Source organism: Coturnix japonica, chromosome 6 (genome assembly GCF_001577835.2).
Source record: "Coturnix japonica isolate 7356 chromosome 6, Coturnix japonica 2.1, whole genome shotgun sequence".
Taxonomy (NCBI): domain Eukaryota; kingdom Metazoa; phylum Chordata; class Aves; order Galliformes; family Phasianidae; genus Coturnix; species Coturnix japonica.
The window spans coordinates 20,645,884-20,673,331 of NC_029521.1; the positions used below are offsets into that span (position 1 = coordinate 20,645,884).

At 39.4% G+C, this 27,448-nt stretch overlaps 2 protein-coding genes across 3 annotated transcripts; one reads left to right on the forward strand and one right to left on the reverse strand.

Moving 5' to 3' along the window:
• Positions 1 to 398: 398 nt before the first annotated feature.
• Positions 399 to 17,454, reverse strand: PCGF6 (polycomb group ring finger 6). Of its 2 annotated transcripts, XM_032445580.1 has the most exons (10): positions 16,975 to 17,454; positions 16,679 to 16,778; positions 15,958 to 16,054; positions 15,339 to 15,394; positions 14,211 to 14,270; positions 13,509 to 13,617; positions 7,382 to 7,480; positions 4,262 to 4,289; positions 3,924 to 4,031; positions 399 to 2,009 (listed from the first exon to the last, which is right to left on the reverse strand). In XM_032445580.1, exons 1-10 carry the CDS (start codon positions 17,428 to 17,430, stop codon positions 1,953 to 1,955), a joined length of 1,170 nt encoding a protein of 389 aa, XP_032301471.1. In that variant the 5' UTR covers positions 17,431 to 17,454; the 3' UTR covers positions 399 to 1,952. The 2 variants fall into 2 exon arrangements, 1 of the variants encoding a protein (XP_032301471.1); XR_001556136.2 differs by lacking the exon at positions 4,262 to 4,289 and having other exon boundaries at positions 3,924 to 4,010.
• TAF5 (TATA-box binding protein associated factor 5) lies at positions 17,454 to 27,428 on the forward strand. Its single transcript, XM_015866922.2, has 11 exons — positions 17,454 to 18,000; positions 19,053 to 19,293; positions 20,404 to 20,719; positions 21,378 to 21,541; positions 21,983 to 22,118; positions 22,601 to 22,721; positions 23,429 to 23,558; positions 24,251 to 24,415; positions 24,829 to 25,006; positions 25,130 to 25,307; positions 25,898 to 27,428. The coding sequence occupies exons 1-11, from the start codon at positions 17,481 to 17,483 to the stop codon at positions 26,113 to 26,115; spliced, it is 2,367 nt and encodes a 788-aa protein (XP_015722408.1). The 5' UTR covers positions 17,454 to 17,480; the 3' UTR covers positions 26,116 to 27,428.
• Positions 27,429 to 27,448: the final 20 nt, after the last annotated feature.

Here is a 27,448-nt window from a genome sequence, read left to right on the forward strand (position 1 = left end):
CAGGCACTTTAGCTACATTCTCTGCCATTAGTTTTTATTTAGGAAGCCTGACATTCACATCACACATACTGGCAACGCTGTGGCAGCATTATCCTGGCAAGGTAAAGATTTGAACCAACTACCAGCTTCTGTATGGACTTGATGAGGTCCCCAATGCAGGATTATTTGTCTTGTATCTATGCTGAAAATTCACCTGAGATTTCATTTCATTCCAGGCAATGACGCTACAGTCAGCTCTGGGGACATCCTTAATATCAAACCAACTTCCATAGTCAAATCTTCTCATTGATATATGTGATTCTAGCAACACCAGAGCACGTCCAGCAGTTTCAGTGTTGAAATGCTACAACCTTAAGGCTGACAAAGGGAAGACGAAATGGAAATGAGAGTTCAATTTAAAATTGGCTAAAATAGACTTTATTTTACCATCACAATATATAATCTCTTATCAACACAACTCACAAAGTCTTTACAAAATAATTCAGTTTTCTAACGTATTTTAAACACTAATTTTGTACAAACCTTGAAGGGAAAACAGGCAATTGTAGTTAGGCATGTCTTTGTTTAGGGTTTTATTTTTAGAAGCATCACAAGAATTACTTCAAATCAAGAGATTTTTTCTTGCGGTGTTGCCTTTACAGGCAAAACTTCACACTATTGTAAAGACCTGAAGAACGATCCATGAAAGCTTTCTTTAGACAAAAGATGCCAGGACTCCTGTGCTGACAGCACTGCAGCAGATAGGACGGTAAGCAAACATCTGAGCTAATGTAAGTGCTCTGAAATGCCTCACTAAAGAACCTTCTTCCCTTCACTATACTGACTACGGAGGGACCCTGGTTCTGAACAGTAGCTTTCATGTATCTCCACACATAAGACACGATGTGCAGCAAGAGGGTTGCACAGAAAGCTGTCCCTTAATGCTGCACAATGATGAAAGACTTCAACAGAACAGAACTGAAAAGCTGTCACAAAACCTGGTAATTGAATATGAACAGAAACATTGCCTACTGTCTATCTTGCATAAAGGTGGTAGTAACAGGCACATGCTATGCTATTTAACCCCCCAAACCTGCTCTCCACTACAATTCATTAACACATACTGGCAGGAGTGGATAAAGCTACCATTTTTCACTGCTGCAAGAAAGATGAGTGCTAAAAAATGAAGGAACCTGAGCTCCTGCTAGTTGAGTTTGACAGATTTTACATGACAGCAGAATTAGGTGATTTTAAACACAGCAAGCAGGTAGAAAGAGGTGCTACTTGTTTTTCCCCCCCCCCCCCTCCATGCATAGTTTAACCAGCTTACAGCCAGCTCATCTCCATTCAGACTAGAGATGCGTGACCCACAATTTGGTGCAAGTCAAACTACCAGCAAATATTTTTCAAGTGCAAACAAAATTGTTTTTCTTCAAGAAAAACAACTGAGTAAAGTTTGTGATACATCATTTCCAACCTATTTCGGTCTCCATTTGAAGAGTTGCCTTCCTCTCCCAGATCACATCTGAAGACAGATGATCACTATTAGCTTTCTTACACCAAATGACTGTTTCCACCCCAGAATATACTGTACTGCCCACTGAGGATCATCCCTGAGAATACTGTTCTAGCTTAGACACTTAGAAAGTAAACAACATCCCATAACTTAGGGAGAAAGGCTGTTCACCCTGTGAGATTTTGCAGGTTTAGGAAGTATTTAAAGAAATGCAGCAACTCTGAGCATTTAAAGTCCCTGAGCTGAGTGAAATTCAATAGCTGTATATATAGAGCATTGTAAAAAAACCAAACAAACAGTGGTAAAGTCAGATGTTAAGTTACAAGCATACAGCAGTCAGTGGTAGTTTCTTTTACTTGCTTCCTGTCACAGAAAATACGATGGTTTTCTTTGGTGAGAACAGCAGTGAAGGAGCTTCATGACTTCGGATTCTTTCACCTCCTGATACTGTAGCACTCTAAGGTACGGTGAGCGGAGATACCACCAGGCCATAGTGCAGCACAAGTAAACCATCCTAGAGAGAAACCATATAATCAGTTCTTATAGCAGCTCTGTCCTCAGGGTTTTTTTACCTGACTTTGTGAACCTGACCTAAATTGGAAAGAATCCTACCTGTTAAATCCAAACGTAAGCATTAGAGTGAGCTGACTGACAGAAACATCATGGCACATGCACCCTTTGATGTTATAAAAGCAGCAGAAACAAGAAGTGCCCCACTTTCCAAATTCAGCATTTCCACAGAAAAGAGTAAAAAAAAAACTTCCATGGCAGATGTGTGCTAAAGGGTCACACTAATTAACTTAGATCAGAGTTCTTACTGTCCAGTTCAGGAAACACTGGAAAAACACAATAGGATTGGGTTACAACAAGGTGAGAGCTGCAAAGAGAAAAAGTATCATCTGCAAGACCTCTGTGTCAAGGGCTGGGGACATAAAGGAAGCTACTGTTTTTAGCTTTTCCCATGTGTGAGTCCATTATATCCCTCAGTGACGCAGAGCTTTGAGAAGGGCAGTTTCAGATAGGTGAAAATAACCTGCAGCTGGGATCACATTGCATTCGTGCAACAAAGGGGAAGAAAGGGAGAAATTACACAGCCATGTAATTAATAACAAGCTTCTTTCCTCAACTACTCGACCAAACTCAATCACAGGCTAACTGTAACACACAATGCAAGTTATGCTGCACTCAATCTGAAGAAACTCTTCCAATGCAGATGGCTGCCTAAGAACACAGGTTCAAATTTCTGCCTTTGGCAAAGTGAAACTTACCTGCATTTTTGAAACCCCCTTTTCTCAGCAAAGAGTAACTGCTGACATGCATGAACATGCAAAAAACATGACTCAGAATGGTTATTCTTCTCCCCTAACAGTGACTGAACTTACACAAGTCAAACCTAAAACTTATTCCTTCAAAGGACTACACTGCTTAAGTAGCTATGGAAGCTATTTTCTCAGGGTGAATAATCTACAGTGAACATGAGAACACAGACAATGACAATGGCAGTTTTGAAAAGCATTTCTACATCCTAGCGAGAGCTGTTAGGAACAATTCCAGCAATACTTGTTTGCCGAGGCAGGAAGGTTACGATGACACAAAATGCCCTTGGAGCTTAATGTAAAAAATACCTATCAGACATTCCTGTGTCGTCATAGTCTCACTGGACCAAGAAAACCATTGAATTTTAGGTCTAGTGAAAACACAAGACTTTGCAAAAAGCAAAAGATGTTTCTTCTCTTCCCAAGAGAGCAGGCTTGCTAGAAGTCATCACTAGCACAATGATTTTGTAATAATGAGACTTGATATACCCTTGGAGAACAGAACCTTAAACAACTGTTCTCTTCGTGAAGCTGCTGGCTGCTACTTAGCACTAAACATTAATCAGGAAGACCCTATTTTGATATGAAAACCACAGAACTTCAGTCAGATCTACTTGTGACAAGAAATTAAAACAAAGCAGTTTTCAATACAGTCATTTCCCAAGAGCATCTTTCATACATGAAAAGACTTTGTGCAACAACAAAGTAAAAAACTACATACATTTAATGATACCTCTGCTATTTCCTGAAGCTTTTTAGTAGAGAGTATTTCCACAGCTACAATTGCATGTTGTACTTACCATAAACTCATTATATTAGAAGCAAGTTTGTTACCAGTGGTTTTGTCCTCCTCATTTCTATGGCTGGTATAATTTATCATTAGTAAGACAGGAGCTCTTTTCAGAATAGAAAAATTCTGCACCTAGAACATCATCAAGCTGTTGACAACACTTTATTACCTGGTATATTTTTCAACTACGTTTACAATATAAAGAACAATTTGCATAAGCTGAAAGTTTTTTAAGTAACTTGTTCAGTTAAGTTTGTATTACCTGATAGAATATTTCTTAACCTATTTTAAAACAGCTCAAAACCCCAGCTGTCACACATACCTGTACAGCACTTTCTCCTATGACTTGCCGGATCTCTCTCAGTGTCTGGTAGTGTTCTAACAGGTGATCACCACATATTATGTCTACCTGTGGAAGAACACAAACATTGTCAAGTTTAACTTGGCTTTGAACTAGCAAGGCAATATCTAAGCCAATTAAATTTGGTAGTTCATAAAGTAAGACTAAAGCTGCTTAGAATTCCATCACAGCACGTCTGACACTACAGAAATCTTTAACTTTGCTGTCAAAATGCATTTAGCATGCACAACACTAATGCCTTGCCCTAAAACTCCCTTCCATTCCCCAGGTTGGGGCTTACTTCTGGAATGAAGAAGAATTTGCTTCACTTCCAGTTGGGAGAGCCCACTGAAAAAAAAAATAAGCAAACCCAAACTGTTTGGGAATAGTGTGATGGATTAAATAGGAATTTAGATCAAATATTAAAATGACCACACAAACACCTAAAATCATTCATTATCTGCAAAAAAAGGGCAAGCAAGTAATGGGCCAGTACCACCTTCACTCCTATTCTGAGCAAGAAAACAAGAGTAAATTTGCTTAAGACTGCTTGGAAGAAAGATCTGAATAAAAAAGATGAAGCTCCCTGTATACCACTGTCAGCAAGCATTTCTCACACAGTCCTTCAAAATGTAATCAACATTTCAGTGATGGAAATAACAGGCATACTCAGCAATTCTAAATAACATCCTCAACTGCAGCTAAACTACATCAACGTCTGCAATTCCAGAGAATGCACTTTTGTTAAGTAGCTGTGCACCCAAAGTGTTACTTTGGGGGAAAAAAAACAGATGCATAGTGAGGTACTCCAAACTCCTTTTGCCTTGAGTACTACAAAAAGATAAGCTTCTTTATTAGGGCAACTAACCCAGCACTGTTTCTCTCGCAACTGCAGCTTTACTATATTCTCATTCTCAGCAATTCCTAAAGAGGGCTCTCATTTGTATATTACAATGATCAAACCTCAAAATTAAAAGCACTGCTAACATGCTGTTATGCAGCTTTCAGGGAGGGACAGGTTTATGCTTTGCCACTACACTGGTCAGGGAGCACATACTGCAGTATTGTTACCTGTCCTCTTACATGGTTATACAGTCACTTACACTATGCTCTGTGCTTCAGCTGTTCAGTTTATCTCTATGTATGCTCCTTTGCACACTGACATCTCTTCTAGTCTTCATGAAAAAAATTAGAAACATTTGTGTCTGATGCTTGCAGACTGTATTGTTTTGAGTATTGGGAACAAAAGAATCCTAATCCTTAGAGATAAATTCATTTATATACTATGAGAATGATGTGGGATACTCCATTTCTATTAGAATAAATTTTAAATACTGGTTCCAGAAAGCACATATGATATAAACTGCTTTGTATTATTTCTGCTTTTATCTTGCAGAAAGAAGCCAGCAAGCAAACATTAAACGGGACGTAACATCAAACACTGATATCATATATTAAAAAAAAAATACATAAACACTTGGGTACATTTGTTTAACACCTCAAATCTTGATTGTTTTTTGTTTGTTTTTGAAGTGGTTTGCAGTTGTTTCTCCTCTTTCCCTGGCATTAGAGCCTCTACATTTCTTACTGTAGGAAGACAGATTTGCCTGCTTTGTATTCCAGTGATGTATGAATTTAATGATTTCTCCTTTAAAAGCCATGTTCACATTTTTCATACCAAAAGGAAAGAAAAATTCTATCTTGTTCTCACTGATATGAATATGTATACACACACTTTATATTTCCTGCAGAAAGAGGAAAATAAACATCTATTTGCTCAGTATAGTATGTAAACAAAGTGGCAACTGCTGACAGCCTTTCAAAACAGAATGAGAATTCTTGATTAAAGATACCCCACAGCAGACCCTCTTGTTGCCCCAGTTTCAAACAGCAGTCATTAAAGATTCAGTGTCTTCTAACAGATTGTTCTTTTCCCCCACATTCACCTCCTCATATGCTCTTCATGTTATTTCCTATTCCTTTCTCTCTAACACCAAAGGCAGAATTTCTGCCTGCTAATTGTTATACTAGAATTCATTCTGTAATGACAAAAGAAAAAAAGCTGCAAAAAAAAAAAAAATCCCAGGCCAGCATGGAAATCAGTTGCAAAACCCATGTCGCTAAGGAATCCTTGTGCCTTAGAGACATTACTATATTCTGTTATGAAAGGGGCACCAGCAACACAAGTGATGTGAATCTACTCTAGTTCTGACTAGCTGGTAAAATTGTAGCCAGCTAACAGTAATAGTGATAAGTGAGACAGCACTGAATACAGCTTGACCTTTTGCTTGAAGGAAAAATGAATGTGCAGCTACTTAACTCAAACACAGCTTGAAAAAAAATCTGATTAAAACAAAGAAAATAGCCTTTCCATTACAGCATTTATTTTTGTTAGGTGACGTGCTTACTGCACTCAAGAGCTACTGCCCCCTAAAGAACATGTTAACAGGCAATTACAAATTATACTCACCAAGTAAGACAAAGCTAAAAAGGAAAATGGCCATATAAGGGAAAACCCCAAGAGAAAATCTGGCCTAGAAAGCATTAAATCTCAATCAATGGTTTCTATGCCAACCCATATAATCCAGGGGAGGACAAGGAAAACAGTTTTGGAGGTCAGCATGAATATTTAGGATAATTATTCAAAAACTGTGATTTGCTTTTTCTAAGGTACCAGAAACATCTGTTCCATGGGCTAAGACTGGCATAAGGAGGCTGTATCAGCAATGACACTGTACGAGAACAGACTTTCTTCCACTCTTACCCCACAGGCTACAGTTCACATACACACCTGCAGAAAAGCAAATCTGAGTGCAGAATATTCCTATTTCTACATAAAAATGTAGAGATCAGCTAAGCTGCAAGTCTCTCTGGAGTCTCTCCTGTCCTTACAGTGTGAATGCTAAGAAGTACAGCGTTACTGCAGGATGAGTTCAAAAGAAAACACACATTAAAGCAAATCTTCTCATTTTCTCCCAACTTAAAGTAACGAACAGGAAAAAAAAAATAAAAAAATCTCAAGTCTAGTGTATTAGATGAGCTCAAGATTGAAAAACCTGAAAGATTTGCCTATATCTGCGTTCATATTTTTAATTCCAACACATCCATTCACAACTTTCAAACCTTGTTTGCTTCCTTCAACGTACAGTTTCATTTTACTAACATTTTGCTCTTCTGTCAGTTTCTGCCTTCATATCCTCTCACGCTTATATACTTCTCTACCTACCCACTCAATTTTATCTTCGAAACAAAAGGTTATTCTTTGTTATGAGTTTCACCTGCTGAAATCTTACATGGCACTACAGAAGCTTCATACACACAATAATGAGAACTTAAACACATTGCAAATCAGTTGGGAGAGTTGCTCCTACTTCTGCAACTACGAACAACAGAGGCATTAGATCACAGTGAACTAGCAACTGCCACTGTAAGTGACATACCTGACAAGCAGGATCCAGATCCATCTTCCTTCTGAGGAATTTCTCCACGTGTCCAATTGTTGCCTCCCCTGAAACACGCACAAACTTCTTTTCCAAAGGCTGTAAAGAATAAACATATGACCTTAAGACCCTGTACATTTTCAGCCATCATCTCTATCAATCCCCAAACCCAACTAAAGGCCCACTAACTACAGAAGACAGCTTAAGGTTTGGAATTCTGGATCTATTTCCAGATTACCTCATAGGCAAAGGACTAACTATGTATTAACAGACTCTGCATTCAAATTTTCTGCTGATTGAAACAACATTTAAAAGTAACTATTGACTTCAGTCTTATTTCACTAATGAAATAAAAGAAAATGGGATTTCCTATTAATTCAACACATAAATTAGCATTACAGAGCATTTCAAGAACTCTTCCCTTCAACCCCTCTCTGCTTCTAAACAGCATTTACTGAGAAGCGTGAGCGATTCCCTAAGATTTGCTTTTCACCAATCTGGGCTTGCACATCAGACGTGAATTCAAACAGTTAAATGCTATCATTTTGTAATGTAAGGAACTTAACTTGCTTAACATGTTAGAAGTATCACAGATTTGGTTGGAATCAACTTAATAGTCCATAAAATACCAGAATCCATTAAAATCCTCTACTATGCAGAACAGTATGTTTTATGAGAAATAGATAAGAAATGGACTTAGAAGGTAGACAAATAAACCTGTTAATCATGAAACAGAAATAAAACACATGAAGATACAGAAAGAGAAAATGTATTGAAGTAGGGAGGTAATACACAGCAAAAAATATTGGAGATGCTGTAGAAGAATACCTGTTAAAAATGTGGTATTTCTATAAAAATCAATGGCACTTCAGTCTATGGAGTCTAATGTACTGCATTATAAGCAGTACAGAATGATTCCCTGAGAGTTACAGTGGGCAGCCTTTGGCCTTCGACATCCTCAGAAAACCAGAACTAAAGTGATTGGAAATGCACTATTTATTACTTAAAAGGGAAAAATACACACAAAATCCCTTTTCTGAGTCACTGATTATTTATTTTTTTAAAAAATTATGTTAAGAGCTAAACATGTTTTAAAAGACCAAACCATTTCTACTTGAACAGCATGAAGAATATCCTGGAACAGGCTGCCCAGGGAGACTGTGAATGCTGCGTCTCTGGAGGTGTTCAAGGCCAGGCTGGATAGGGCCCTGGGCAACCTGATCTAGTAAACATGGAAGTTTGGTGGCCCTGCCATGCGGGGGGGTTGGAGCTTCATGATCCTTGAGGTCTCTTCCAACCTGGATCATTCTGTGTGATTCTGTGTAATATCAGATGGAATAAATGCCTGACACAGATTTTAAAATTAGAAAACACAAGTTAATAGAATGTTTGAATTGCCCAACAGCCATTTGTGGTGGACCCAGTATGAAAGACAAAAATCAAACAAAAAAAACAAAAAAAAGGGCAAACAGGAGACGTGAAGGATTGGAGGTGATATAAAAACAAGAACACTGGAAGAAAAATAATAGTGTGATAGATAAGGAGCATAAAGAACATACAGAGTGCTGGGAGGTGCTTGGGAGAAACAGGTGAATAAAAATAACAGGTACATTTTTAGAATCACTGCCTCTGTTTTACAGAAAAAAGTTCTACTTGTGAAACTGAACTTCAATTTTCACACTTTGCACACATGAAATCTTCTTTATCTAACAGTTTCAGATTGCCTCCCAAGCTCTCTCATACTGAATGTTGTTAGTATTTAAAAATACCAGGAATAAATTTTGTCATATTCAACACTTCAGATTTGGGCTTGCAAAATATATTGATTAGAAATCAACTCAGCTGCGAACAAAGGAATCTAGTAATATATACAACTATACAGCAAAATTGGAGTTTTGCTGCTACTGCTAGCAGCAAAACATCTCATTGCTATTCTGTGCCATTTCATCTTTTGATTCCTACAATCCCCAAAACAATGCAACACAACACTCACTGTGTTCTTTTGAATTATATCCCCCCTCCTTGCCCTGAACAGAGATTTATTTTCTAGATGTTTAACCAAAACAGTGGAATAACATACTCTACAGATCTCTAATTACAGCCTATGAAATAACACAGGCAGTAAAGAATGAGCAGTGCTTCCACAGATCTCAACCAATTCAGTTTAGTGTAACAATGCAAAGCAGAAGAGATATTCTTTAGGATGACAGGGAATGCTATTTCTCACTCATCAGAACCACACTTCTGCTTAGCATTCCAAGAAAAATCATACTAATGCACCTTTTGGTGGGAGATATAAGAATAATAACCTAGGTGAAATTTCGTCAACATAAGTTCCATTCTCCTACCATATCTAATTCTCTAGCCTTGGAAGTATTCACTTCCTACTCTGTGATACTATATGATGACAGGTTTGAACATTTGTTGCATTCCATTATGCTGCTAAAAGTTCAGGCTGCCCTCGATGTAAGAAAAACAAAGACAAACTAAATTAAATACATTCAGGTTATATGATTTACTTCAGAAATACGTATAAGAGAAAAGTTCAAATCACATCTGCACCTTAAAATTCCCTGTGCCTTCGTTAGCTCTGAAAAACAAGAGAAGAGTAAACACAATCAGTATTGCTAAGGTTAACAATTAGCAACACCCTCAAGCTCTTTATTATAAGAACTATTTAATTAGTAAGCCTGGCATATCAAGCTTATTTTTAAAATAAATTCCTTTCATTAAAATCAAGTATACGAAACAGCATTAGTTGAAAGTTATTCATCTTCCCCTAGCCTTTATTTGGTACCCCCATTTCTTTCTTTTGAATTCAGTTACTCAGGACTTTGATAAACTTTATCTATATGAAATGAAAAAAGCAACACACACTAAAGCCATATTTTACATACAATATCAGATAAGTTATTAGGAATAGGTTGTAATATCAGTGCTGTTTAAATATCCATACTTCATCATCCTCGATAGCTGGAATCTTAATACACAGTTCCTAGAAGCTGCTGACAGAACACGCCCAATCACTTAAGAAGCTTTCAGTGCTTTCCAGACTATAATTACAGGATTAATGGTAATGCTGTCTAGGAACTCAGGAAAGCAGCAAGAACTTCACTGGAAGGTCAAACACAGAGGTGGCAAATGACCAGATTCCCAGCTGGTCTCAATGGAAGTTCATTGGTTTGGATGGCCTGAGCATGTGAGCTCCCACTTATCTACACAGAGCATTCCCATCCCATAGCACAGTGTACACATTTCTCACTGAATTAAGCCCAATACATGACATTTCACTACTTTTGCATTACTTTGGCTAATGCATATGTATGACAGAGGTAAAAATACAGTATTTCACTGTTCTGGAGAGAGCCAAGGAGAAATATCACTACAAACTGCCAATATTTCTACTGACTGTTTAATACAGCAATGCTTGTTCAGACCACACTCTAGCGTGGCACTTGCAGATTAGTGTAATTAGCTATCAAACATATTTAAGTAGCACCATCACCGATTTTTGCCACTGAATTGAAATGTAAAGTTACTAGGAAGCAAACAGACAAGCTTTTCCACTCCTGTTATTTTCTTTGATACAGTTCCACTGTTTCAGGATGTTGTTCAATAAATCTAAATACAAAGCAGAATGTAAAGCTTATAAAATAATTGTTATTGCTGGATTGTTCCACCTACTCCAAGTCTCCCTTCCCCAAAGAGCTTTCTTAACATTCCACTGCCAAGATAAGCACTTTGATTTTGACCTTGGAAGAAAACAGATTAAACCTTAACACAGAAATAAGATCAAACATTAAAAAAAGACCCTAGCGTAAATTGCAAAACAGACATTAAGTCAATATCCTTGTTTAATTTGAATCTTTCTTATCTTCACTCACCTAAATAATGAAAGCAGAGGACATTTCTGCATACTGCAGATTGTATTTGCACAATTGCACTTGCTCTGGTGCTAGACTACAATAGAAACTTGAACTAAAGCTACCAGAAGAACAAATGCAACATAGATTTAAAAGCCATCTTGTTCCACACACAGGCATGTACATGTTTAATTCATTTTGAGGTGTAAATTGCCCTTCCATTTCTTACTCTGGGAAAGAGAAAGATGTACCTGCTGAAAATCACCCAGGGCCACAGTGGGAGTAACCAGGAACCATGACAGTAGAGCTCTAAATCACAGTACTTTCACCACTAATTCAAACTGTATAAGATCCTGCAGACAAGATAACATAACAAAGCTTTCTACACAGGGATCAAGAAACAGTGTTCCAACCTGAAAGGGACGTAACTGGAATCCAATTTCACTTATTTGAAGTCATTTCACATTGTAACTGGCAATAGGGCACTCAAAGAGAAGGCACTGTTGGGGTGAGCAAGTTCCTTCTGCCACCTGGTGGGCCAGCACAGCACTGGCTGCTACCTGACAGGTCTCAGAATGAGCATCCCTCACCCTGTTTTCTGTAGAATACACATTGAACTTTGCTTCACTCTCCTTGTACAATATATGACTCTTGGCTTTACTTGTAACGATCCTGCTCATAACACAAAAAACATTAGTTTCCTCCTTATCTCAATTCTTCCAACTCAGAGATGTGCTCCAACATCATCCTACTCAGAAGAACAGCAATGTAATACATTGTTTAAAAAGAAGAATCTAAGACAGAGGAAAAAAAACAAAGGACAGCATGTGTTCAACCTGAGACAGCTAAAACTGAATTTGTCTGCAGAACACTTCATAGAACAGTCTTAGTCAGGACCCTGACTGCTTTACAATGTATATGTGAGCACAAAGTACTCCTGACAGTCAAACATGGAAAACTAACACGGAATTCAACTGAGTGGAGACATAAGCATATTCTATAACATGGCAGGGATTCTTCTGTAGATACTTAGCTCAAGAAAAACACCTTCTAATCCCACAATCTCCTGTCTCAGCTGCCTAAAGAAATGAAGAAAAAATAACAAAAATCCACATAATGGGCAACAAAAAATAAACAAGTCACACCACCTAAATGATCAAAGATTTGTACTCTGAATTAAAGAAAACACAGTAGGAAGATTGGAGCTAAGAAACAAAAAGGCTAGGACAATCTCTGTAAAAAGTGAAGTCAGACAAGGTTGGTACACTTTACTGCTAGTTTCCCAAGTTCTGAACACTTCACCTCATTCGTGTAACAGTTTTGCAACACTTACGTGTGTGAGTTCTCAGAGCACTGTGCAGACAGGCAGGTCAAAAGCAGAGGCAATCTGCATGGAGGAGCATGCGGTGCACAAGAATCAAGTTACTTCCTCCATCAATTCAACCAATTCTGCACCATGCAGTGCTCTCAGTAGTTAAAGATTTTACTCTACACATAATAATTTCTCAGTCACTGCCCTGTAAATTTGCAGATAGGCAAAGAAATATAATTTCTGCTTCCCACATTCCTGAAAACAGCATACTGTTAGCAAATACTGAACTGGTAAAGCCTGTCTACAATGAGCTCTATATTACTCAGCAAAGCAGTAACAGACTCCTCCAGGCACATGTCAGAGTCACACTACAATTTGTAACCATGACTAAAGTGTTTTGGTCACTCATCCACATATGCTATAACCCTGAAGGAAATGTACTACCCCAAACACTATCACTGCAACCACAGCGATTTCAGAGATGTTCCTTTGCTTCCCCTTCCCCATTTCAGAAGGGCTACAATCTTTCCTGGTGAGCCATCCTTAGAAAACAGGTTTTTGTTGCTAATAACAGAATGTCACGTACAACTGCAGTCTCCCAGTTACATGACCAAGACATAGTACAGCCATCACTAACAGTACTGCCACCTACAGGGTGGAAGGAACCATAAGAGACAGGAATTTTGTTCTATTTACAGAGACAGCACTACTTTAAAAGAATAAAATGAATGCAAACTGTAAAGTTCTAAGCTTTTTAAAAATCTATTTCTTTAAAAAGACACCTTAAATATTTTATCTGCATCACCCAGATATGCAAAATAGCTGAAAACAGCCTCCCGTCTGCTACTTGAGATGAAAGAAGTAAACACTCAGTAAAAACAAAGAGTTAAAAGCAGTCCGAGAGCAGAGCCCTCACAGCAGCAGTTTGCTCAGACATTTGTCCACAACTTACCCAATGAATTCGAGCAGTATTGAGATGTCAAGTTCTGGTGGGATCCGGAACACAGAGCCCAGAACCTTTCGAGGTCTTCCTCTGCTCGCTGGAACTGGCTGTGGGACAGCTAAAATATTCAAATAGCCAAAATGCAAACACAGCTTGAAATAAAAACAGAGGAAGATGCTAAAATGTGCCAACCAAAACGGATGAGCTCAAAGGGAAGAAGCACCCGTGACACTCACCCTATTTTTTTTTTAAATCAGCCCTGTATACATTTCTTGCTGTGTATTTGAACCAGTATTTTGTCAGCTTTCAGCATAGCAACTCTCAAAAAAGATGGTTTTTGTCTTACTATAAAGCAAACAACTAAAATAACCCCTTATCTGTCAATGGACATTCAAGTTCTTACCTATTAGACTTCCTCAACTTACAATTTTTATTAGGGGTTAGAAAATACAGTGAGCAAATATTTCACATATTTTCCTGAGCAAAAGTAAAATATAAACTGTAAAAATACCCAAACGCAACCTAAGTTTAAGTGTTGCTAGTTTCCATGTTCCGCTTTAGTAACTTGAGAACTATGACAACCAAGAATCTCACATTTCCAACACCACATATTTACTTTAGTTGTGAAATAAAATCTCAAGGAAAACTACTAAAAATAAATGGGATGGTAAGTAACTCCTTAACAACATCCTCTAAATGATTCTAGCTCACCTGGTTTGGGCACTTCTAATCCTCTCTCTTTATAGAAGTCATGCATTTGTTTTTTTTCTCCTGAAAAAAACCCACACAGAACAGATTGAAATGTTACTTCAGATGCTGAGAACATACAGTTACCAACTGTTAGAGCTGAAAAACTTTCCAAATGCCAACAAATTTCCACTATCATTAGTATTCCATACAAAGTTTAATTGCTTAAAATACCCAGACATAGCAAAAAACTTGAAGTTGGACAAAAATCATACTGAATTATCTGCACAAAACAGTATCCTTCTGACTGTTTCTACTCTTAAACTTACACCATTCACAGTCTATACATGCAGTCTACCCAAGCAGACTGCATAGATTCAATGGCTCCAGAAGTACAAGGTAGTGGATATGAGACAATGAATGTACATAGTCAGAAGGAAAAAAAACATAACAGCATTGCAGATTGAAAAATAAAAACAATAAAAACCAAGATTTCAGAGAATCTGTCAGTCTCAGCAGCTGTTTTGTTTCTTATTTTCCTCCCCCTCTTGAGACAAATGAACTCACAAATAGATGAAATGATGTATTCTTTACTTATGCAAAGCATGAAGCATGGCTACGGAAAATGATCTGAATATGCTCCCAGACACAGTAACACCTGCTTTGCGTGATAGAAAACAAACCAAAACACCTTCAGCACAGCTGTAGTGTCCATCATCAGAATTGAGGCTTGTTCCTGCTGTGGTGTTTTTAAGGGGAAATAAAGCCCTCACAAAAAAATAAACTTGCCATTTAAAAACAAAACACACATTACCTTGCATATAACCAGGCCCGAAATAGGAATTTATAACCATTAACAAGGCATCACAACTGCTTCATTATAGTGATTAAAAATAGAACTTCCAGATCACTGTTGTATATCATGTTACATTTTACACGTATAGACCTGTCCAGGGTACATACAGCCATGCATAAAAAAACTTAGAAGCCAGAAAAATGCCAGTTGGCACAGATAATTCATTAGGATCGATAGCCAAATGTTGTGAAACTATTTTTAAGGAGCTCAGAGTTAAAACGGGACTTTGAATTACTGTCCTTTCTGCTCACTCTTCCCAATCTCTAGATGGCAATAAAATAAAGAAATGGACTTACTTTCCTCCAAATTGACAACTAATTTATAGACTATGTCTTGTAGTTGCCTGTCCAGTCTATCAAAGAGAAAAAAAAAAGTCTTTAATGTAAAGAATTCTTTATTTCACCAAATTCTATGAAAACTGCTAAATACACTGTTGAAATGATGTAAGAGACAGAGCAGCAACTCCACCTGCCTGAATTCATGTCCTACCAACAGAGCTCCAATAGAAGAAGCCATATTAAAAAAAAAAAAAGCAAAACGCAACACCCTATAAAAGCAGTTCACCCTATAAAAAGCATTTTCAGACTTAGTAAATATACCACACCAAAAAAGATTGTTCTAAAAATCAATCAACTCAAACAGCTTGAGATCTTTCTCACATAATCTACAACACTGTGCAAGTGCACAAAATAGCCCAGAGTGGAAGGGTAAGCAAACCCTGCAAAGAGAAAAAAGAAACTGAATAATTTTATTGTCACTATTGAGATGAAGCTTACAAAGCAAAGAACACAATGCCTTCCTTGTGACTGTACCTTCATTTGGAGCTGGAAAGCACTACAGGCTGTAAAATCATACTTCCAAAAGCAAACAGCAAAACGTGATGTTATGCCAACAGAAGTGGGACAGACTTATTACCTGATATTATAAAGGGGCTGTGTCTGATGTACAACTATATTGCATTTTGGACATCTGTTGCTATAGTAGAAGTGCCTCACTATGCAGCTTTTACAAACTGTAAAAGAATAAATAAAATCTTATAAGTCACGTGTCCATTCGACATCTGCTTAAGCAAGAGAAGCAATTACATTCAGACTTGTCAAACAGCTCATTAGAAACAAAATAAAGTATTCCAGCAGCACGAACAAACAGCCTGTACCACACAGGATACAACACATAGGTTTATAATCCTATTGATACAAAGGTAGGTGTTTAATATTCTAAGTGCAACATCCAGGATAAAAGCAGAGTTAAGTCAACAGACAGACTGCTACAGATAAAAGGTTTGCTGAAAAGCATCCTACAATTTCAGAAGAACTAAAGTAAGAAATAATTATGCAATTCTCATTGTATTCTATGCGTGCTTAACATATGTAGCAATTCTACTTTCATTTTACCTGGGCTTCACCCTTCCCTATATATCCTTCTCTACCTCCCTCCTAACCCAGGCAACTAAGTTGGCTTAATCCTTGACTGAGTTAATGATTTGCTGGTACTTGATATAAACATCAACACGTTTCCCTTAAGAATGATTTAGCTCTAAATAGCAGACTATCTCTGTGAAGTCAGAACACCTGAACAGCTGTTTTTTGGTCACACTCGCAGCTAAAGTGCTTGGAATAGCAGCAGTGGTACTTACAGGTGTGCAGACACTCTGTAATAGTCGTAGCATCAATAAAGTAACCTTTACAGATGGAACACAGGATGTAAGGGGTCAGCTCCGCGAGGTTTATCATACGCTACAAACAAAACCAGCGGACAAGAACTTAAACACAGATACAAAGTCACCAAGTCACCCAGTTCCAGCTCCCAAAACACCCCATTCCCACCCCGAATCCTCCCCAATCCCCCAGCACCAGCCGCCCCCTCCTGCACGCCGGGAGCCGGGCCCGGGTACCTCAGCGCTGCCCGCCTCTACACCCTCCTCCTCTTTACCTCCCGGTCGTCGTCCGAGTCGAGCTCTCCATCATCTGTACCAAAGCGACCCCCAGCGTCCCCCTCCAGCTCTTCTTCCTCCATCTCCTCCTCCTCATCGTCGTCTTCATCGTCCTCATCGCCGCTCGATTCCGAGCGGCTCCGCTCGAACTCGAAGGGCAAAGAGCGCGACCCGGAGCAGCCGGGGGCTCCCTCCATCTCCTGCTCCTCATCAGCAGGGCCCGCACCGGCTCCATCTCCACCCGACAGCCCCGAAACCACCGAGCCCGCGTCTCCGTCCGCGTCCATGGCTCGGGCCGAGGGTTGAGCTGCTGCCTGTGGTACCGCGCACCAGCAGGCAGACAGGCCGGGCTCCCGTAAAGCCCTCCCGGCAGCGTCGCAAAATGAAGCTCCGAGCGCTCTGCCGGAGACAGGAGGCGGCGCCTTTCCTTCGCCCCGACTGTCGCAAAACAACATCCGCGCTTGGCGGCAGCCACCCGTAACCGGCGAATGGGGGGCGATGCAAGATGGCGGCGGTACCTGAGGAGCCGGCGGAGGTTGCCGCGGTGAAGCCGGACCCTGAGGCGGGGACGCCACCGCAGCCCCCCGCCGCTCCCTCCGCCGCCGCCACCGCAGCCCCCCCCGCTCCGTCGGCCGCCGCGGCGGATGGGGAGGCGGCGGGGAGCGCTGGGGATGCGTCGTCCGCCAAGCCCTCGGCACCGGGCCCGGCCGCCTCCCCGGCGTCGCTGGACCGGCAGACTCTGGTGGCCGTGCTGCAGTTCCTGCGGCGCAGCAACCTCCGCGAGTCCGAGGAGATCCTGCGGCGTGAGGCCCGGCTGCTCGGAGAGGACATCGGAAACGCCGCCCTCAGCCCCGCCGGTGCCGGGCTCCCGGGAGCCCCGGGGGGCGAGGGGGATGCCAGCAGCAGCGAGGCGCTGCTCAGCCGGGTCACCGCCGCCACCGCCATCTCGATTGGAGGCGGCGTCGCCCCCGTCGCCTCTTCCAGCCCTGGGGTGGCGGCAGCGGCCGCGGTGCCTCCGGGGAAAGGTGAGACCCGCTCGGTGCGCATCCCGCTGCCTCGGGGCTGAGGCTCCTCTGGGGGCAGATAAGGCTGCACCCCAGTCCTCGGGGAAATAACCGGTTCTAGCAGTCCCCAGTGCAGCTCTGGAAGAGATTGCGATTTTGGGGTGCAGCTTCTTAGAGGAGGGTGTCTGTTTTACTTGCTGGGACCAGTGTCAGAGTGAGAGGTGTTTCTTGTTGTCTGTGGGTACCATCTCAAGAGCATCACGAGAGGCTGAAGATTCTCTTTGTAGAGGTGATGGCTCTTGTAGTCAGAGTTCTCTTTGTAGTTAGAGGTGATGATGCCGGAGCCCCAATGTACAAGCTGCTGCGTTTTGGAGAAAGAACAATATGGTACTTGTGGAGAAGGCTTCATGCATTTCTAATGCAAGCTGACAGCAGCTTTAGATGTTTGTCAGGGTAGTAAATTTTAATGAAGATATTCTGTGGGGTAGCTTTACATTAAAACTGGAAGCATTTCAGGAACTTATATGTCCGAATGGCAGTAGGAGTACAATATGAGGTCAGCTTGTTCCTGGCATCACTTTATAGGAGATTAGTGATTTTAAAGACTGCTGTGAGAGTGCTAGGAAGTGACAGAAAGTCACTGCCCTGGAATGGATGTGTAGTGGTCTTGATAAATTGTTCACTTGATTAACTTAATTTGCTTGCTCATTAAAAGCAAAATAATTACAGTGATTACATCTTATGGGCTTAAAAATATTCAGCTCCTCATTTGACAGTTTTTAGCCCTTGCTGTGTAGGATTGTGATGCTGACATCAGCTTCTTTCCACGTACCTGGTAGGCAACTTTTGGCAGGGAGGGCACAAAAGATGACAAATGGTACTTGAAGTATCAGTTGCTGGGCCACTGTCCTCTCTATTGTAGCACTTAAAGGTGCAAACACAAGACAATGTTCTGTTTTGTTCTCAGTATCTCACCTTAGCAGAGGAGTTGTTGGCCACTGTATATTTGTTATTTGTGTGTTGCTCTTTGAGGCAGCTGTACAATCTGTTCTTATATGCTGATGCTTTTGCAGTTGGAGGAGGTGTTGTTGTGGAGGATCAGCCAGATGTGAGCGCAGTGCTGTCTGCCTACAATCAGCAGGGGGACCCAACGCTGTACGAGGAGTACTACAGTGGTTTAAAAAACTTCATTGAGTGTTCCCTGGACTGTCATCGAGCCGAACTGTCTCAGCTGTTTTATCCTCTCTTTGTGCACATGTACTTGGAGTTGGTCTACAATCAACATGAGAGTGAAGCTAAGTCTTTTTTTGAAAGGTAAGTGATTTTGATTCGTGTAATTCCATTGTGTGGTGTTTGCTACTTTGATTAAGACTGTAAGCTGTAGTGGGTGGCATAGGTGTGTGTGTATGTGCATATATACATACACAAACGTGTTCTTTTGTAGTGCTGAGGGGACAATCTGTGGATTGCTGTAATTGTGAATCCTTTTCCAACCTCCAGTATTAGAAAGAAGTGCAAACTCCGTGCTTTTGAACAGTACACATGCAGATTTTCATGGTGTTTATACTGAGGTGGTGGGTTCCTTGCTGCAATGAAGAGATGATGCTGCGTTAGGGAAAATTGTGGGCTCATTTACTAGCACTTGAAAGTTGCACTGAGATCCAAAGCAGTGCAGTCTATAAATGCTTACTAATATCAAAGTATGTGTATTTAAATTCATCTAAGACTAAAGGAAATGGTTAATCATTAATGTACATTTTTCTGTGCTCTTACTGTGTTTCACATCTTTATCACTTGAGGATAAGTTTAATTTGTATTCTGGGATCAGATCAATTATGAAACATTTCGACCCATGTTTATCCCTCAGATATGGTCAGAAAAAGAAGTTCTTTAAATAGATAAAATGTTCCCTGCCACAAGTATCTTATAAATGATTTGAATTAAAAGTGGGAACTTATTTTCTCTAAATGTATGTTGGCTATTAGATAATGTGGGTGGAAAGTGAAGAATGTATCCATTGTTAAATGTGCTTATTCATATGATGAATCAGTTATAAATACATCCAGGTAGTCTTACATAATAAGAAATGCCTTGTACTTTATTGTACCACAAATTGAAGTTTCATTTATGTAAATAGATTAGTGTAACTATTTACTGCAGGCAATAACCCTTTGTGCATATGCATTTCTGTGTCCTCTCTTCATCTTGTTTTTTTGAACTCTTGGTTAATTTTACTGTGTGCTGTAAGTTGTTGATTCCTTGGGAACAAAATTTATTTAAGCAGAAAGCTCATTCCATATGTAGTTCTGTGAGGACCCTTTGGAACCCACTGTGTTTCACGTTAAAATTATCTAGTTAAGTGTGCACTTAGGAGATAATATTTTCCTAATGAATCTCTTCCCACGTGTTAAATTGTTTCAATAGATTTCATGGGGATCAGGAATGTTATTACCAAGATGACCTCCGTGTATTATCCAGCTTAACCAAAAAAGAACACATGAAAGGTAATGAGACCATGCTGGATTTCCGAACAAGCAAGTTCGTTCTGCGTATTTCCCGTGACTCTTACCAGCTCTTGAAGAGGCATCTTCAGGAAAAGCAGAACAACCAGATCTGGAACATTGTTCAGGAACATCTCTACATTGATATATTTGATGGAATGCCCCGTAGCAAACAACAGATAGATGCTATGGTTGGAAGCTTGGCTGGGGAGGCAAAACGAGAGGCAAATAAAGCAAAGGTAGGAGGAAAAGGATGTTGCTCTTTATTATTGAATGCTTTGAGAGTAGTTTTTCAGGAAGTACTATATTTGTTTATATGTATATAATCATACTATATATGATTATTGCTACTTGATATCTTAAAAGACAACATGAACTAAATAAAGGTTCTGTACAAATAGATGTTATCAGTAGTAGAGAAATGAAAATGTGTCACTGACTGGTGGAAGGAACTGTGAGAGACAATGCTATATTCTGTTTGCTGAACTAGATTTAAACTCATGATTTTGTTGTCTAGTTTTAACATTGACCCATTTCGCTTCCTCTCTAGTACAGCAGCAATAGTTCTCACTTCCAGTTATTATTGCAAAGGCTGTTGGGTAGATCTCAATAGCGCAGTACCGCAATGCTACACAAATAAATTATGGAAGTTGTAGGGATTTTGCTTCAGGGAAGAACTAAGAGGTGGTGGGAGAACTCACAGTTGTCCAGGTCAATTGTTGGCTAAAACAGTAGAACGTGTCTTACACTTGTGCCAGGCTAATCAGTAATGAATGCAGTAATGTTCAACTTAGTAGAACTATCCCTTTCCGACTAATGTTTGGAGTCTGATGAAAAATCAGTTTTCAGTAAGAGCAAAAATTACCATTATGTCATACATCTTTTATTGGCTTGCAGGTTTTCTTCGGCTTATTGAAAGAACCAGAGTTCGATGTGCCTTTGGATGATGAAGATGAAGAAGGAGAAAACGAGGAAGGAAAACCAAAGAAGAAGAAACCTAAAAGAGACAGTGTAGGATCAAAAAGTAAAAAACAAGACCCTAATGCTCCTCCTCAAAACAGGTACCAAGGGAGGATGTGTAGGGAACTTCTATTAAATCCAGTATTACCATGTTAAATGTGCAGTGCTGGTCACATGATGTTTTTAGCTCTTTGTCCATTTCAGCCGTAGACAGCTTTAGTTGTAAGATTTCAAGGGGGATAATGCAAACCTTAGCATGTAGCCTTCTGTCTTTGCCCTTCACATCAATCTAGATTTCCCTTGATTTTAGTTGCTTACTGTCTCATCTTTTCAAGCCATACTTAATTAGTTACCTTGTTTCACTACTTGTCTGGATTTCATAAAGCTATTGCTTCTTTTTCTCATCAATCTTTTACACAGTATTTCATTCTTCTGAATTTATTTTGATATTTGAATATTGAGGTGTAGGGTTGCATGGGAAGGTTCAGCTTTCTCTGTTTAAATTGACAATATGGAAAGTTCATAAAAATGTGTGCTTCTAGAATTCCTCTGCCCGAACTGAAAGACTCAGATAAACTGGATAAAGTGATGAACATGAAGGAAGCTGCCAGACGTGTGCGTCTTGGGCCAGAGTGTCTGCCTTCCATCTGCTTCTACACATTCCTTAATGCTTATCAGGTTGGTAAAAAAAAAAGACTTTGGGCAACATGAAAGAGGGAGTCAAAATGATAAACTTCACTCTTAATAAAGAAAGAAGACTGAAGAGTTAATGTTGGTTATCAGAGTATTTGGAACGTTCAAAATTTTATTTATAGACTTCATTAAACTAATTTCCAAGTTCCTTGGGTTTGCTCTGATTTTACCTTAATTCTTTCTTTCACTTTTCCTATGTGACCCTACTCTACAGAATACAGTAGATAGTTTGCACCAAAATACTGGGAAGCAGTTCTGCTCTGTCATCATTAACTACGCCTCATTTATATATCTTTCTTTTTCGTGGTGCAAGAATGTGTGTGTTTATTTCAAGCAAGTGTTTGTCCAAACTATTCTATTTTTATCAAATGAGCATAGTTAATTCTCTTTTTAGTGTTTAGGGTTTGGTAGTGTTTGAAATACACTGTGAAAAATACAAACAACATCAATGGCTATTTTGTCTATAGGGTCTAACTGCAGTAGATATTACAGATGACTCCAGCATGATTGTAGGAGGCTTTGCTGACTCTACCGTCAGAGTGTGGTCCGTGACTCCAAAAAAGCTACGTAGTGTGAAGGCAGCAGCAGGTAATTAAGTAAAAAAAATGTAATGTGAGTGTGTGTTGTTTGTGTTATGTGTGTTTTGTGTGAACAGAAGAATATGTCTATTGGGAGAGTTGTTTTGAGCAGCTGCATCTTGTTACTTTGAAGAAACATTGAGCACGGCTGTATAATTGTGTCTTGTAACTACAAATAGAAATACATATCTTTAAGGGAATGAGGTATCTGGTTGTGTACACCTACTGCTGGGCAGCCTACAAACGAGTGAACTGTTCTTAGTCATTGTGCTGAATCAAAAAGTGCTTGTGGTGTTCAGCAAATAGTAGCCTACAGATTGAAAGCTGTTTTAAGTTGTGTGTAGTGGGAAGCTGTCAGAACATCTGCAAAGTGTGTTTGTGCCGTATTAACTTCCTGGGAAAAGGCATGGAAATTTGTCATCTCAAGAAGTGTGTCCTGAGGCTAAAAAATAAACCCCTCAGGATTTTATCTTTTATGAGGTTTTATCTGTTATGAAGACTTGTTAAAGAGTGGTTATTTACATAAAGCATTATTGCCACCTTTTACAATGGTAGAAGTATTTTAAGTGCCATTGTTTATATTTCACCATTACCTATTTCAAGGTGTTTTTGTTTATGAGTTTTTTTATTGCTTTTGGGGAAAATGCTATTTGTTTTCATGGCATTTGATGAACCTCTGACAGTTGTCATGATGTGTGAACTTTTGAAATCTTGCAGACCTCAGTCTAATTGACAAAGAATCAGACGATGTCTTGGAGAGGATCATGGATGAGAAAACTGCAAGTGAGTTGAAGATTTTATACGGTCACAGTGGACCTGTCTATGGCACCAGCTTCAGTCCTGATAGGTAAAATAAAGTTTACAAGCTAATTAGTTCGCTTGTGTTGAATCTTAATAGTGTGCTATGAATGTGAACGTGTTTATAATGCGGCTTTTACCAGAAGATCAAAGTAACTCTTGTATCTTCTTTAAAATAAGAGATTTGAAAACATTATGTAAGCTACACAAGAGACAACCATCACAGAAATACAGCTGAGAAGTAAGCTTTGTGTGGAACATGATTATAGAATCTATATACAGCCTATAGTCTATATAGAGAGTCTATTCATAATTTGTTAATAATTAAGAAAAAGATTTCATACCGAGTTCACATTCAGGGAATCTTACCATATAGTTTAGAGTTGCATTAAGATTATTCTAAAGTAATATAGTGTAGCAATCTACTGCTTTTTCCCCCCGCATGTGAATGTAATTCTTAAGTGAAGACTAGTTCTTTTTTGCAGCCCCTCTGTATTGCTGTGTCATCAGAATTAATCATCAACATTCAAATGTCTCTTATGCTTGACAACCAAGGGTTCAGTTCTTCCCGAACAGTTTATTGTTGTTTACTTCAGTAAAATGCTGATTTTAATGGGAAATACTAAATAGTAGCTGCCCAGTGGAGAGTTCTATGTATCATAGAATTGTTACAGAGCTTATGCAATGACTACACAGTCTGTTAACTTGGTATGTAATGTACTATACTTTCTCCTGTGACAGGAACTACCTGTTGTCCTGTTCTGAGGATGGTACTGTCAGATTGTGGAGCCTCCAAACATTCACTTGTCTGGTGGGATATAAAGGACACAACTATCCAGTATGGGATACGCAGTTCTCTCCTTATGGGTATTATTTTGTGTCGGGGGGACATGACAGAGTGGCTAGGTAAGAAATTAGATGAGTTTTCTACATACCAGTTTTGTGGTGAATTAACTCAGAAAGTGATTATTGGCTGATATAGTTAATAACCTATTACTGGAAATAAATTTTATTACACACGAATTAAAATACTAAGCAACTATTTTAATATATGTTTGTTTTCCTTTTCAACACACATCAGAGACATCATCCTCCTATGTGGTCATTTCATGTTAGAAATATTTTCTCCTGTTGTTTAATAACCATGACAGAATGTCCTTTATTTCTCCCTTCCCAAAAGCATAGTTTTCCAGAATCGATCCTTCTAATTCAACAAATTTACCAGTAAGAAGCCACTCATTAATTATTTCTTTTATTACCGTGCAACAGATTCTGAACTTCATTAGTGCTCCCTTTATTAACAAAGCTTTTCTTTTCAGACTGTGGGCAACAGATCATTACCAGCCTTTACGGATATTTGCTGGCCACCTTGCTGATGTGACGTGTACTCGATTTCACCCTAACTCCAACTATATTGCCACTGGCTCAGCAGACAGGACTGTACGGCTGTGGGATGTTTTAAATGGGAATTGTGTAAGAATATTCACTGGACATAAGGTAAAGGCACATCACCAATGTGACTTAATTTCTGTGGTGTGATTCTGAAGAGTAGCATTCAGAACAAGTGCAGATTGACTAATTAGCTCGTTTGGCTTTCCTCACTGCAAATGTCTTTTGTAGGGTCCGATTCATTCATTGGCATTTTCTCCTAATGGACGATTCCTGGCTACTGGAGCAACAGATGGCAGAGTTCTGCTGTGGGATATTGGACATGGTTTGATGGTTGGAGAACTGAAAGGGCACACTGACACTATCTATGCGCTCCGATTCAGTAGAGATGGGGAGATCTTAGCATCAGGTAAAAGTCACTGGAAGCAAACATGTTTCCATTGTGCTCCATCTGTTTGAAGTGGGATTATGTAATGATAATGTACCTTAAGCTGAGTAAGGCTAATTAGAATCACTAAATCCTGAGTGAGCCGCTACCACAAGAGTGAATGGTTCCTTCAGCTGACCAGTGCTCCAATGAAAGCAGAGTCCACTGGGCCTGCAAAATACTGAGCTCTTCCCTCTATCAAAGGAAGTATCCAAGTGTCAAGAAAAAAGTCATTATGTGACTTAGAATCATAAACATCTGGTGGAGTTGGCATGTAGGCCTAAGGTTGTTTTGCCTTTTCAAGTGCTGGCTGATAGAATGGAAACCCAGCTGTTCTCAGAGGTGCTTCTTGGCACTTTATCTGCAGTGCATTCCTGTTAGATGGCAGGTGATGGCTTTTATTCCTGCTTTCACTGTGTTAAAGGCTTGTTTAAAAATGCTTCGTTGCAGGATGAGTGCTTAGTATTCAGTTATGAGCTGTTCTGCTTTGTGAGTTTTAATTCCTGTTGTGTTAATTTGCTGTCTAGCAAGGAAAAGACTTTTAAATGTTACTTTCCTTTTTTCCCTTGTAGGTTCAATGGATAACACAGTTCGGCTGTGGGATGCAGTGAAAGCATTTGAAGACTTAGAAACGGATGACTTTACTACAGCCACTGGACACATAAACTTGCCTGAAAACTCCCAGGACTTGTTACTGGGTACATACATGACCAAATCAACTCCAGTTGTACACCTTCATTTTACACGCAGGAACTTGCTGCTGGCTGCAGGAGCCTACAGTTCACAGTAGATCAGGAAGACGTAAGACTGGCTGTGCCAAGTTGTTGCAGCAGTGACCTCAGAATGTGAGATGAAGAGGAATGTCTTGTATGGGTGGACTTTGTTAGTCCATTGCAGGAAAAACAAAACTGTAAACTAACTCAAGTGACATCTTCTCTATTCTGCTCTCGTAATTCACATCTTTTGCTCTCACAGTTTGAAAATGCTGGAGACTGACAAGACAGTGTGAATTTAAAGGAATTGTTTCATGGTGCTTTTGATAAATGTATCCATATGTATATATATACATACATACATGTATATATATGACAATGGCTGTCTCCTCTCAGAGATGGTATTGAGCTCTGCTGAAACTTCTGGAAAGTTAACAGCCCTGGTCTGTGTTCTCAAATGAGTTTTTTTAAAGCACTTAATATATGGTTTGCTAATGTTTAATCAGTCTCAAACACAGGTGAAAACTTCAGACTCAGAAAAGGAGAATGTAGTTTAACTCACTATAGCCTGGGCTGGGCAACAGGAATGGTGAGAATATTATAGCAACAAATAGGGCATTGAAAGAATAAGCCCAACAGGCAGAGGCTTGTGGGGAACTGCAGAGAAGTTACGTGTAGTTTTTAAGTACCAAGTCCTGAAAAGATTTCAAACTTTGTGCTCTTTTGAGGTATTAGAAATGGAGATCTTGTTATTCTGTTCTGACAAGAAGCTGCTGCTGTGCGATAAGGAACGCAGATTGCAATGTGAATTCTTTGGAGACACGCATCACCCAATCTTAAAAACAATATTCTTAAGCCCCCACACGTTCTATTAGATTTGAAGAGCTTCAAAAACCTGCATCCTTTGAGAAAACAGTTTAACAGATCACACTAAAGCTAGTGAAGGATCAAGAAACTGAAATCTGAATTCAAGAAAAAGAAATCTGCTGGCTCTCTACTGAAGATGCAGAAAACCAAGACTTGACGTTTCCAAGGTAAACAAAGAACTACCTCCTGTCTCATCCTTTTTCTGACTAAGCCTTGGAGTAAAGAGGCATCGGGGCATTAAATGTCAAAGGAAAGGTGGAAAATTCATAAGGAAGCTAATCCAGAAACATTCTTTAAAGAGAAATGGTTAAAACTAAACTATGATGGATTTGATCTGTAAAGGTACATCAGAACTTCCTAGTAGTCAATACGATCAGCTGGACTTAAAATGGTAGTGAATCAAACAAGTTACCTAAAAGCATGTACAGCTTTGAGAGCTTGAAGAAAACACTGCTGCATTCTGCCTTTTTATTTTGTACAGTTTTATACTTTTGATAGTATAATAAATACTAAAACCACACAGCTTGTGTCTGTAGACTGTAT